Source organism: Battus philenor, unplaced genomic scaffold (assembly GCF_028537555.1).
Source record: "Battus philenor isolate CCGP_79_NKW_IND1 unplaced genomic scaffold, ilBatPhil1.0.hap1 SCAF_17, whole genome shotgun sequence".
In the NCBI taxonomy this organism is placed as follows: domain Eukaryota; kingdom Metazoa; phylum Arthropoda; class Insecta; order Lepidoptera; family Papilionidae; genus Battus; species Battus philenor.
The window spans coordinates 8305561-8317572 of NW_027181679.1; the positions used below are offsets into that span (position 1 = coordinate 8305561).

The window sequence follows — 12012 nt, forward strand, 5'->3', positions numbered from 1 at the left end:
TGATAGAAGTAACAATGACTAAAAAATTTCATTTTGTAAGTACATAAACAAAAGATATTTTAAAATAAATTAACAAAATTCTTATAACAACATTCAAGCAGCACAGAAATGATAAAGCAAATTTACCGGAATGGTTGTGCGACAAAAGCAATTGAATATTAGAAACAACATAAAGAAAAACATTGACTTATTTCTTAAAAGACATCAGTCCATTTATTTGTCCTTTTTAGAGTGAATTTTTTTAACAAAATTAAGTCAAGATATTGGCACAAATTTGGTATGGTGTAGAGATCACATTTACCATTAATATACTTAAACTATCAAGAATTCAACTTAACTTTATTCCTCTTTATTAGATTTATAGTTAACTTTTTCAGCAAGTACCTCTTCCACAATTTTTTGGATGATTTGTCTATCTTCAGGTTTGATGTCTTCCGGTTTAGTTTTATCATCGTATATTTTTCTGTCAATTAGTCTAGCAATTACTTCTTCTACTATGGCATCTAAATTTTCATTTGTTTGATTACTGTTGATTGATTTAGTTAAAGTTTCATCAAGGCTTGGTGTAATTTCTTGCTCGGATTGGGATAAGTTTCTTTCATCAACATTCAAAGGTTCCAAGTCCAAAATTGTTTCAATTTCTGGAATATCCCCTCTTCCATCTTTTTCTTCACTTTCAACTGCATCAGCCATTAGGTTTTCAGAAAGTTCTTCAGCGATATGTTTATGTCTTTTCATTATTTCCCTTAATTTTTCTTTAGCCGATGCTATAACTTCCTTACGAGTTTCAGATTTAATTTTAGCGATTGCTTTCTTTTTTCTTTCTTGTCTGTCGGATTTTGAACCCATATTTATTATTCTAGATTTTTGCGAAAGATCCTCTACTCTTTCTTCGGATTTATTTTCTCTTACTCCCTCCTCCTGTATTCCTTCTTCTGTAACTTTGTTGGATACTTCATTCTTACTATCTACATTTTGATTAATTACTAATTCATCAAATTTAACAACCTCAACGTTTACTTCAGCTAACTTTTCTGTTTCAACGTCACTTTCCGAAGTAAAAACTTCAAAGGCAGCATCTTCTTTAGAAATCTCGTTCGATAACGATTCTGTGATTTCTTGATTAAATTGATTTTCAGGAGTGAAAAGTTTTCTTGGATTATCCCTGAAGTCCATTTTTTCTAGAATAAAGAGCGCTGGGCGCGTTTTAATTTTTACAGGAGGCATCAATTTATAATTTACAGCAACATGAGAAAATGTCTCAACACTATCTAGAATAACATGCGTATCTGTAAAAGATTTAAGACTCGGGGAATATTTGCTCTTCGCTTCGACCAAAAGATGTGTAAATTCCTGTAATTGTTCAGGTTGTAAAGATTCGTTCTTACTGTATGCCCAGTGATCATGAATTTGCGTGAATCTGGTAACACCTGTTTGTGCTGCTAGATTACTGATATGTAGATGAACGAACGGTTCGTTTCTTAAAAGTTTGTGGAATCTGAAATTAACAGTTTTTGTCAGTGGTATAAACATATAATAATTCAAGACAGAAAAGAATTTTGTATCAGCTTTGATTTGATAGGTACATACTTTGTTATTGCCAATCCACCAGGATAATTTGACATTGCTACAAAAACTAAGGCTATAGAAAATACTACATTAGCTAGCATGATCAGGCAAATTGCCCAGAATAATAATTCGTATATAGGCGATTTCGTTCTTCGAACATATCTGAAAAAAATAATACATTATAAATGTGATGTTTGTTTTGCTGAAATAATAAGAGCATGAGCGCCTCCGCAATAAGCGTTGACAACGTGAAAGAACGGAACGGAACTCTTGGTGTAGTAAAGCTGTTTTGGTAGCATTACAATAAAATATTATAGAAAATTAAATAATACTTACACATATGAGCAAACCGCAGCTGATGCCGTATTGAGCAAAGGAAATATATAAATAATAAATCTAAGTTCTTTGTGGGGTAAAAAGGAGAATAGAATTACATAAACCACAGCAGGAACCACGATGGGCACAAGCCGGCGGTCTAGGTATAAACCCACTGGAAGAAGAACCATACTTGGACCTAGCCCACGAGGAAGGGCAGAGTAAAAATACCACAAAAATGGTGATGTCTGTATTTATCTGAGTAAATCCAATAAAATTAAAACGGCTGTTGAAAAGATTTAATATATTAATGATATATATAGAAATTTGTTTCCGGTGCAATAAGAAATACGATATTTAGATGCATATTTACCTGAAATTAGATTGTATGCTTACTACGGAAAGCACTTTAGTATCAAGATAATTAAGGAATACAAATATCGCTTAGCCTAAAACTCTTCTTTCATAGACAGCAAAGTGCTAGTACCTCGGGTCGCTGGTTTCTACTGTATTGTCGGATTGGAAGATCACAGAGATCACTGATTGCATAAGTGGACACCCTATGGCGTAGCCTGGCGCAAGAATCCTCAAGAGCAGACCTACGCTTAAGCTGTCACTTAATACCCATTTAGAATTCAGAGCTCTCGACAGGGGAGAACCACGATTTTATTGGTGGTTATTGCCTTGTTAACATTGCTACCACATAGGAAAGCGTTAGCGCTTGGAGAAGTGGCAGAAGTTACAAGCACTGCTTCTTTCTAATATGATCGGTGGTTGGCGTTCTATGCCATACACGTGTCGATCTTACCGACGTGGCCGGTGAATCATTAAATAGCTGCGTATTATTTTGTACAAAATTTGAAATAAAATTTAGCTATTACAGCTAAGTAAAAATACATCCAAATAATCCATCCCTGTTATCAGGATGTTTTTTTACAATACACTCTTTTCATAAATCAAAGGTTTCAGGAATATTGAATAACGTAATGATAATATAGTATGGAGAGGTGTTTTAAAAATGCGGATTACTTCATTTTAAAATTAATTAATTTTTACTATTTATTTTTGTGGACTTTGTACCGCCAGAAGTTATTGGCCTCTTCAATTTCAACAGAAATATAAATGAATGTAACATATTTTAGAGTGACAATTTTATATAAGGTCATTGGAAATAGGTGAAAGGTTTATAAACTTTTTGTTAATAAATGAGCTACCAATTCATCTCTTTTAAGATTTACACCTATGACTAATCACCCTGTGTAATTCAGAAACATCATAATTTTAAGGCTAAGGCTAGGTGGAGAAATTCAATAGAATATATTTTTGACTTTAACACAATATTATCGCCAGTATCTAGAATCAAAATATGAATTTATTAATTACAATTTTTTTTTCATAAAAACCAATAACACATTTTTTGTTGTGTTAATTACTTATCATAATTAAAAGGATACACCCCAGTTTGAACTTTTATTCAATATGGTGTTATACCAAAACACTTCAGCCTCAGGCCATAATAACCGCCCCCAGAAAATTGAATCCACCACTATTGTTAATGCTAATAATCCTATACCGGCAGGTATTACTATTTTAAAAAATCTGTAACAGAGATAAAATAATAATAATATTACAGGGTACACTCACCAGTATACTGCCAAAGTACAATATCACTTAGATTTTTTTACAATAAGGATTGAATCAAGGATGCTGATTGTTAATTATATATACACAGCACAGAGAGATATTATATTATTTTGAACATTATACAATTTCATAAGGATAAAGATTTAAAATTTTAGTTAATCTATTTTAGGGCAAAAGATAACTCTTATAACATTATTAAATAAGTAAAGCAACTATATCGTTCAAGGTAAATATAAAAGTTATAGTAAAATCTTATAGTAGTTAGTCATTTTTTTCTCTCTATGCATATATGCAATGAGACTCAGACTACAAGTAGATTTATTTATTTATTTCTATTTTAAACTCCTCCCAAACAATTCTTGAGTTTAGTGCTACCTGGATCTCTGTATTGGTAATAAATCATTGCACATTTGGAATGGTTCCAAGGATACAATTTGAATGCCTTTGAATAATGTTAAGGTTGGGGACGTGGAAGTTCCTACAGTTATGCTCCATACTAGTTTCCAGATTGTTTTATATTGTCAATTTAATTAGTTAAAAATATTTGAAAATAATATAATGATATGTCATTATTTATTTATTGACATTATAATATGATATAATTACACAATTTTATAATTATTCTCTTTATTTAAGAAGAAAAATATTTCAAAATGGAGAGCAGAGGCTTGTAGCTTGTCTAGTCTTACGTGAATTACATCAACTTAAACAGAACTTATATCAGATAATTGTATGCTTTAACATAGTGAAATATTCTTAAAGTTGTTGAATATTTTTATATCCTTACAATAATGGTAGAACCTAGAAGTCACATACTGTCAAAATTATAACAATTATTTGTTGTTTGTAAGTATAATTAAGTTTTGTGCAATGCTAAACTTACCGTATCATGTCAATTTTCTTAAAATATAAATCTATTAAAAGAAACAATCCAAATAGCATTGCCAACTCAGATCTAAATATAATAATTGAAGATCCTGCTGAAATTATAAATTGTTTATGCTTTCCTGACAACCATCCTTCAAAAGCAAGTAACACTGTAAAAAAGATATGTAATTAAAAATAAAGTAAATATAACTTGCGTCCAATGTCTAATAAAATAAATTGAATGTCTTTTATTGCTGGCACAAAATTTATTAAATTCTTGTTTTCATGGCTGAAAATGAACAATTAAATGAATATGTCATGAATAAAATATAAACAACTCATTGTAACTAAATAACACAGAATTATCTGTAGATAATAATTAAGCCAATAGGATGGCAAATTTTGCTGAACATCTACTATCTGTGTGTGAATGTTTAAACAGATTTTAAGTAGTAGTTATACAAAAACAAAATTTCACCAAATTTTTTTAACAAAATACATTTAGCAAGAAATACTGCATTAAACCAAATAATAAAATCTTTTGTTTCTCTTTTTTTATTATCCCTACCATTTTTTTGCAACTTTTATCAAAAAGACTCTTTGTTTGGAATTTTTTTATTGAGTATTTATCTGTTCAGGTGGCACCATTTTGGTTTTTGACACACTTAACCATAATTGAAAAGCTTTTGAGATTTTTGTTCATACATTTCAATGATTGAGAAAATCCCATCATATTTTATATTAACTACTTAATTGAAAAATTGTTTTCGGATCAAACAATTTTAATTGCAGAGTTATATTTGATTTTACCTAAAAATTGTATGTATAGGATACCAAGTAGATATGAACAACTTCATTATTGTAAAATGAGCTTGTCTTTAAAAATGATATTCAAAAAAAGATTCATTGTAAAAGAGTTATTTTAAGCCATTAAACATTTTATGGTAAACAAATAGTTTTGCCTAAAATTTTGCCAATATTTTTCACCGAATATGCTCTTCTTTTACATTGCTGTAATCAATGTGGTAAAATTTTATCTATTCATTGCTAAACACTTGCAATTATCAATATATACTCACCAAATGGTAATGCCATAATGTTGGGTAAGGGGCGACTCATATAAAACATAAAATGGTACTGAGTGACACTAATTAAAGTGAACCACCAAGCAAAAGTATTACCAAATTGCTTTTGCAAGGCTTCTCTGAATCGGCTCCATGTCACTATTACAGTTAAAGCAAGAGTTAGCCGGACTGAAAATTACCAAAGAAAAAAATTGTTAATTTGTGGCACAACAGTAAAGATGTCAGTATTTTTACATGCAATTAACTTACTACTCTATTTCCATAGAAAATTAAATCACAAAGAATGCACAACGGAATCAATATATTTATCAAATCAATCACCTTTACATAGATTTAAATAATTGTTTTCTTAATAAACAGTATGTGTTTATCTTGTAAAAGTTTGGTCTTTTAAGAATATAAAACAGAACAAAACATTGTTCTTTCTGTATTTACTTGGTGTGTATATAACAGTTTTAATTAATCAAACTTGTATAAAACAACTATACAAGATAGCAGAGAATAATTAAATTAAACTACATATAATTGATGACATTTTATATTTAACACGCAGGAAAAATAAGTTTAAAGATTTTTTGCTTTCTTATTCAAAATTACGACCTCAATAGCTTACCTACATATTGCATCCAGAATTTATTAATTCCAAATAAATGTAATATTGCCACTACAGGGGAGGATAAAGCTGATATAATAACAGGGCCGATAAAAGTGCGTGGCACAACTCCCGGGAATTCATTATGATCATACTGGAAAAATTTATTAATATACACGTCTGAGCATGCAACTTATGAATTCCAAAATTAGACTATCGTGTATACCTGTGAGAGGTTAAGCCGATGATATAAAATATCGTGAGTAGCTTGAATATTAAAACTTTCCTCCACTTTGGTAAAAGGGCATAATAATATATGCAAGCTCGCTACTATATAAAGTAACTGAACCATTATATTATCAAAACAAAAAGCCGCGAAAGTATGTTATCAACCCATGTCTCACAAATGAGACAAAACAGCTGTCAAGTGTCAAACCAAAACTAAGCAATGCGTATACTTTAATATTCTCTAAAAATAAAAAAACATCAATCGGCAATAAATGCGACCTGGCCATTGAAGAGTATATAAAATTCATTTAATTATTCTAATAACAATTGTTATATAATAAAGTTAATTGATTATTACTGGTGAATTACTATGATATCAAAATATGTATGTTAACAATTTCATATTTATACCCCATTTATTAAGTAACAAATTACGGTGGATAAAATTCTTGTAACTAAAAATATATAACTTTGTTTAACCAGAATTTTTTTATTATTGACCCAAAAATTTGAAAATAAATTTAACTTTCAATGTCGCGTAGCATTCTAAAATCTAGCAGAGATGTAATAACTTAACGCACTTTTGACAACAATCGTCAACAATGGTGGAACGGATTCTGTGACATTTCCCAGGCAGTGTTCGTTTTCTGATACGAAAATATCAATAATGATCAATATTTCAAGTGAAATAGCAGCGGCGATAATATTAATATAATATTTCGCTTCATCTTAACATAAAACCTTGAGGATGTGTGATGTTTGTGCCGAGTTTTCACATCTTTTAGTGAATTGTAAGTTACATTGTTTCAAAGATTTGTGGCCCTTTTAAACCATACAATCAGTTTGTTTCCGAAAAACTTGTTTAAATGGTTTTTTAAATAACACTGTATTCAAGTTACATTTATATCTTACGATGTTTGTCTATGTTTGATTTGTAATTTTAGGTGAAACGAGATTAACCGATGATGTGTCCCAATATCCAAGTATAAGTCAATCTGAACTGGAAGTAATATTAAATTATATTCTTTCCTGGCCGCAAAGGTAATAATTCTAATATAACACTAAGCTTAACCACTTACAACCATTTTATCCCAATTTTTCGTCAAGCATATTTGTTCTAAAGTATTCCTAGTTATGTCTTTTTTACAACAATTTAGAAACTTTTGTAATGATTTAAAACGTGTAATAATAGCTATTGATTTGTTACGTTATTGCAGGCAATGTATGTGCTGTTACCGAGATGTAAAAAACTTTGAGAGGTTTTATTTAGTTGTACAAAGTGTTTTGTGTTTATCTGTGTGTCAACTGAAGTTATTAAAAGACGAATTGATAGAAGCTTCTAAAACCTCTCCATCTGATGAAACAAAAGGACCAGAGAAGCATCCCGAAGCTTCTAAACTAGAAAACAATCAAGAATTAAAAGATACAGAAGTTGAAGAAGATGGTAGTAAAGCAGAGATTAAACATGAGAATTGCATTGAAAATACCTCAAACAATGACAGTTCCCCTTCAAGTGAAGCTGAAACTTGGTCAATGCAACAGAAAGAAAAACTTATGCACATTGTTTCCAAGATTTTCTTACTCAACTTTCCATTGTACTTGGCCTGCAAACATTCAGCACTAAGCCGTTTAGATGATCTATCAGCTCAAGAAATATCAAACTTGAGTTCCTACTGTGATCTTCATGATACTGAAATTCCTGCATACCTTCTGCGTAATGTTAGCTTATTTTGCAAGCTAGGTGGTGTATGTGCTATGACATCTGTCTTTGAACATGCTACACCAGGCTCTCTTCCATTGTCAATGGCACATGCAATTGTTGCTGCTGTGGGAAATTTAAAGCTTTGGCTTAATTTTAGAGCAGTAGCACAATTATTCATGCCATTAAGGAGTAAAATATTAAAGTATATGTGCAGTTTAGAGGATAAAGATCTGCGTGTGCCGGCTGTTAAGTCTATGGCAGGTAAATAACTTTTTCCTCAGTCTAATGAATCTTTAATAAAGAAAGAATGAAAAAACCTAAGTAATTGTAAATGTACATCAAAATAAAACACGGTAGATGTATTATTAAAATTGTATGTGTAATATTAAAATTAAGGATATATTTATCTGATATTCTTAATATTAATAATGACTAATGTATTTTAAAAATTGTAGCTGTCAATTTAGATAAAACCATATCTCACATTCACATAAAAATCAGAAATGTTAATTTTACATACTTCTTGGTTTTATTCTGCTCTCAGCAACATTATAATGCTTGTAGATTTCACTTTAATCTGCTATTTTCTTAATGATGACAGAAATTCATGTATAAAATATGTATGTATTTTTTTTTTAGATTTCATGTGGGGAGCTGCAAAAGAGCCTCTGGATGCTCCTTTAGCCTTTGACGGTGATGGATTAGCCCTGGCATTTAAATATTTTAACAGTAGTACACTAACAATGCGTCTAGCTGGTGTTGCTCAAATCAATGCTCATATTGCAGCTCATAATGAGTTATGCGCAGGTGAACCAGCTGCTGATGCCGAATTAGCTGGCCAGCAACTTGCCACTTGGCTGACTAATAATAATATAATTGAACATCTTTTTGGACCAAATTTACATGTAGAGGTAAGCAAATCTGTATAAAGTAATTTACTTTTGTTTATTAAAAAATATTTCACACTAATGAATGAAAATTTTTTTAATAGGTGATTAAACAATCTCATATGATCCTGAAGTTTCTCGCAGTGGAAGGGCGTGTTACACCTGAGCATGTAGAGTTAGTTTGGGCAGCAGCACAACTTAAACATTGTGGTCGTCAAGTATATGATCTTTTGCCCGGTTTCATAAGGGCTCTGGCACCAAAGCCATGTACACATTTATATAGTCTGCTCTGCTCTTTACCACCAAAGGAACATACTGAACAAGTAAGAAACATTACTGTTTATCTCCTGCATCTTATCAGTGACAAATGAAAACATTATATGTAAAAGTTTTTGTACTACAAATTTCAGCTGGTAAGGTGTTTCTTACATTGAGATATGAGATTATGAATATCTTAATAATTTTTTCAATAGTCTCATTCAAACTAAAGCAGTGATATTTGTTCATGGTGATATCTTACCATTCATTTGGTTGGCTATGTGCTTTTTCGAAGGTGATTATAGTTGCTTCTAGAAATGACAAATGTAATGAAATGTTATTCATTTTAAGGGAAAAATCAGGTTTGCTTAATAAGTTATGACATGACAGTGAATCCTTTTATTTAGTAAATATTCTAGATTTTTGCATATATTATTATTTTCAGAGCTTATACCTTGCATCAGCCCTAATGCGAGCAATGTGGGCTCGTGGTGGTGGGGGAGCATTAGGATCCCCTCCGCCACCTGATGAGCCGCGACAACCACCTCCAGTTTGCAAGCCACACCACAACTCTTCTTCTGAGGCCAGTGTTAGCATGGATCAGACAAATTCTGATGATGATCCGGTAATTTTTGTGAATCTTTATTTGATAACAAAGTATCAAGTCAAATACGACAATAATATAATTAAATATTGTGCTGTGCTCACAATATGTTCTTGCTGAATCTTTTTAACTTAATGTTAATATAATTAATGTTTTAAATTTTTGTTCTTGTTTCCAGTGTGAAGAACTTAGCACATCAGGTGAAGAGGCTGGTCCCACGCCGCGTAAACAGAGCAAACATCAGCGTGAATTAACTGGTAATTCTATTATTATTTTTGTGAATACATTGGATTTTAAAAATGTAAATACACAATGTTTTTTTATGAGCCCAGATGACTTGGTAGGCTGTTAGGTTGTATGTTGACTTCCCGAAAAAAGGTCAAGAAGAACTGGTACGCATATTGTAGTTCCAAAATTCTAAACATGCTTTTTTATTTATTTCATCATTATTGTTAAGTCAGTCGATAGACGCCTATTGCGAGGTACAGACCTCTCCCAAAAATCTTCATGATAACCAGTCTTGCACTCGGTTATTACATGTAATTTTACTTAATTATTACAAAAATACAATATTTTTAAGTATTGCATCATACAAACTTAATTTTGTATTACAAAACTAAACATAATTGTTATAATTTGTGTAAATTACATCACCTAAAAAACAGCAAAATGATTCGGTGACAATCTAGAATATAACTATGTCTTATTACAATAGGTGTTATACCATTTATTTATTTTTGTATGTTTTTTTAATTTACGATGTATCTGCATTGTGGATTATAGACCCTGCACTCATATTAAGAGAAAAATTGTGTTGAAGCTATTTGAACATTAGAAAATTTATTAAAATTACTATTTTTGCAGCTGAGCAAGAATGGCTTCGAGAGGGAGAAGAATTAACTAAAAAGGAATGTTCTGCACTCAAATCTTGTCAAAAGTAAGTATTTTCAGCTATGAAGCAACTATAAAAAAACTTATATTTTTTGAATAAACTTTTTAATCCTGTGATAATTTTCTGGGTATTTTACCAATATGTTTTCTTTTTGATTAAGGCATCAAAAATGCATATTAATTTCCAAAAAAAAAGCTGATGAAATCATTTAAAATGTGTTTGAAGAATTTTCTAAATGAATCATTGAAATCTAAAGAAATTATTTGAATTGTTATGATTAAAGCTTAGTATTATCATCGTTGGAAGAACAAAATTCAATTAGGTTGTATCATTATTTTTTTATTGTTTTTTCAAAAGTGATTTCTATTATAGACGAAATAAACGCGCGGGCAGCAGCGGTAGCGCCAGTAGTGGAGCAGAGGAGCTTCTGCGACCGCGTAAGAAGAAATTGTACAAGAAACGTCACAAGCCCGGCAAGGCGAGGCATTTCCGTGAGTGCGGTCACACGCTTACACAATCACTTCATTTTAATAATTTACAAACTGACTAATACAATTTTTTAGTCACCATGTAAACGCCTCTTTACAGATGAGCAAACAAAATAAAAGATTATTTAAAAAAAATGTTATGCCCTGTCGCATAAATACGATAGGGAAGTATGACCTCAATAGATAGGGCCATAAAAAAAGTTCGAAACGTAGAGACGTAACTTCTCAGCATACCATAGAATCAATATAGTGACACCTGGTTGAACGCGTTGTAGGTAGAGCAGCCGGCGACTATGCTCGGTGCTGATGACCCTCATATATATACATAAATAAAAAACACACCTTTTAACAAGGACATTTCTCTTATTATTCGAAATTAGAAATTTACATGTTTATGGGGAAGTAGCAAAGCGCTGTTTGGTCTAAACCTCTTTGTCATGAATAAGCTGGGAGGTTCCCTTGTTATCCTTGACTTGAGCCCTTGCATTAGCCAAATTCCTAGGTGGAAATGAGATTATAAACATTATTTTTATCACCCGTAGTATAAATTTTAATAAATGCTCAACAAGTCAACAATATGATACACTGCATTAAAGCTGTGCATTTTTGTTATATTTATTAGGTTAACATTTTTTTGTTCATATCTTAAATAGCTTGTTATTAATATCTGACCAATATAAGTTGGCAGTAAAGCAATAAATATTTTTACCTGCCATGCTAGTCAAAACACTTTTGCCAAGTTATAATGTACTTTTGCTTCAGGAATACCTTACATACATACTTTACTTTAAATTAAAAACCAATTTAGATTTCATAGACACCTGCAGTTATACAATGTTTGCGACACAAGCAGTGTTCAATGTTTTCTATATCAAGGTGAT

The 12012-nt window shown here is 31.1% G+C and overlaps 2 protein-coding genes across 2 annotated transcripts in view; one reads left to right on the forward strand and one right to left on the reverse strand.

The window, feature by feature from the left end:
* Positions 1-6477, reverse strand: Alg12 (Alg12 alpha-1,6-mannosyltransferase). The gene is made up of 8 exons (XM_068762868.1): positions 6299-6477; positions 6094-6226; positions 5475-5648; positions 4412-4565; positions 3339-3483; positions 1906-2132; positions 1591-1731; positions 1-1498 (listed from the first exon to the last, which is right to left on the reverse strand). The coding sequence occupies exons 1-8, from the start codon at positions 6422-6424 to the stop codon at positions 340-342; spliced, it is 2259 nt and encodes a 752-aa protein (XP_068618969.1). The 5' UTR covers positions 6425-6477; the 3' UTR covers positions 1-339.
* Positions 6478-6972: 495 nt separating this feature from the next.
* Positions 6973-12012, forward strand: part of puf (ubiquitinyl hydrolase 1 puf) — a 44945-nt gene continuing 39905 nt past the window's right edge. The window contains exons 1-9 of the mRNA XM_068763213.1: positions 6973-7091; positions 7245-7341; positions 7518-8263; positions 8642-8913; positions 8994-9212; positions 9593-9772; positions 9930-10008; positions 10616-10688; positions 11016-11134. Of these exons, the coding sequence (XP_068619314.1) occupies positions 7049-7091; positions 7245-7341; positions 7518-8263; positions 8642-8913; positions 8994-9212; positions 9593-9772; positions 9930-10008; positions 10616-10688; positions 11016-11134 (1828 nt within the window). The 5' untranslated portion in view covers positions 6973-7048. The remainder of the gene's footprint in view (positions 7092-7244; positions 7342-7517; positions 8264-8641; positions 8914-8993; positions 9213-9592; positions 9773-9929; positions 10009-10615; positions 10689-11015; positions 11135-12012) is intronic.

Excerpts from the sequence above, each read along its gene's own strand:
- Alg12 (XM_068762868.1), bottom strand. The coding sequence starts at position 6,424 with ATGGTTCAGTTACTTTATATAGTAGCGAGCTTGCATATATTATTATGC. Across the intron at positions 6,227-6,298 it reads ATCGGCTTAACCTCTCACAG|TATGATCATAATGAATTCCC; the intron begins GTATACACGATA and ends AAATTTTTCCAG. Across the intron at positions 4,566-5,474 it reads CATTATGGCATTACCATTTG|TGTTACTTGCTTTTGAAGGA; the intron begins GTGAGTATATAT and ends TCTTTTTTACAG.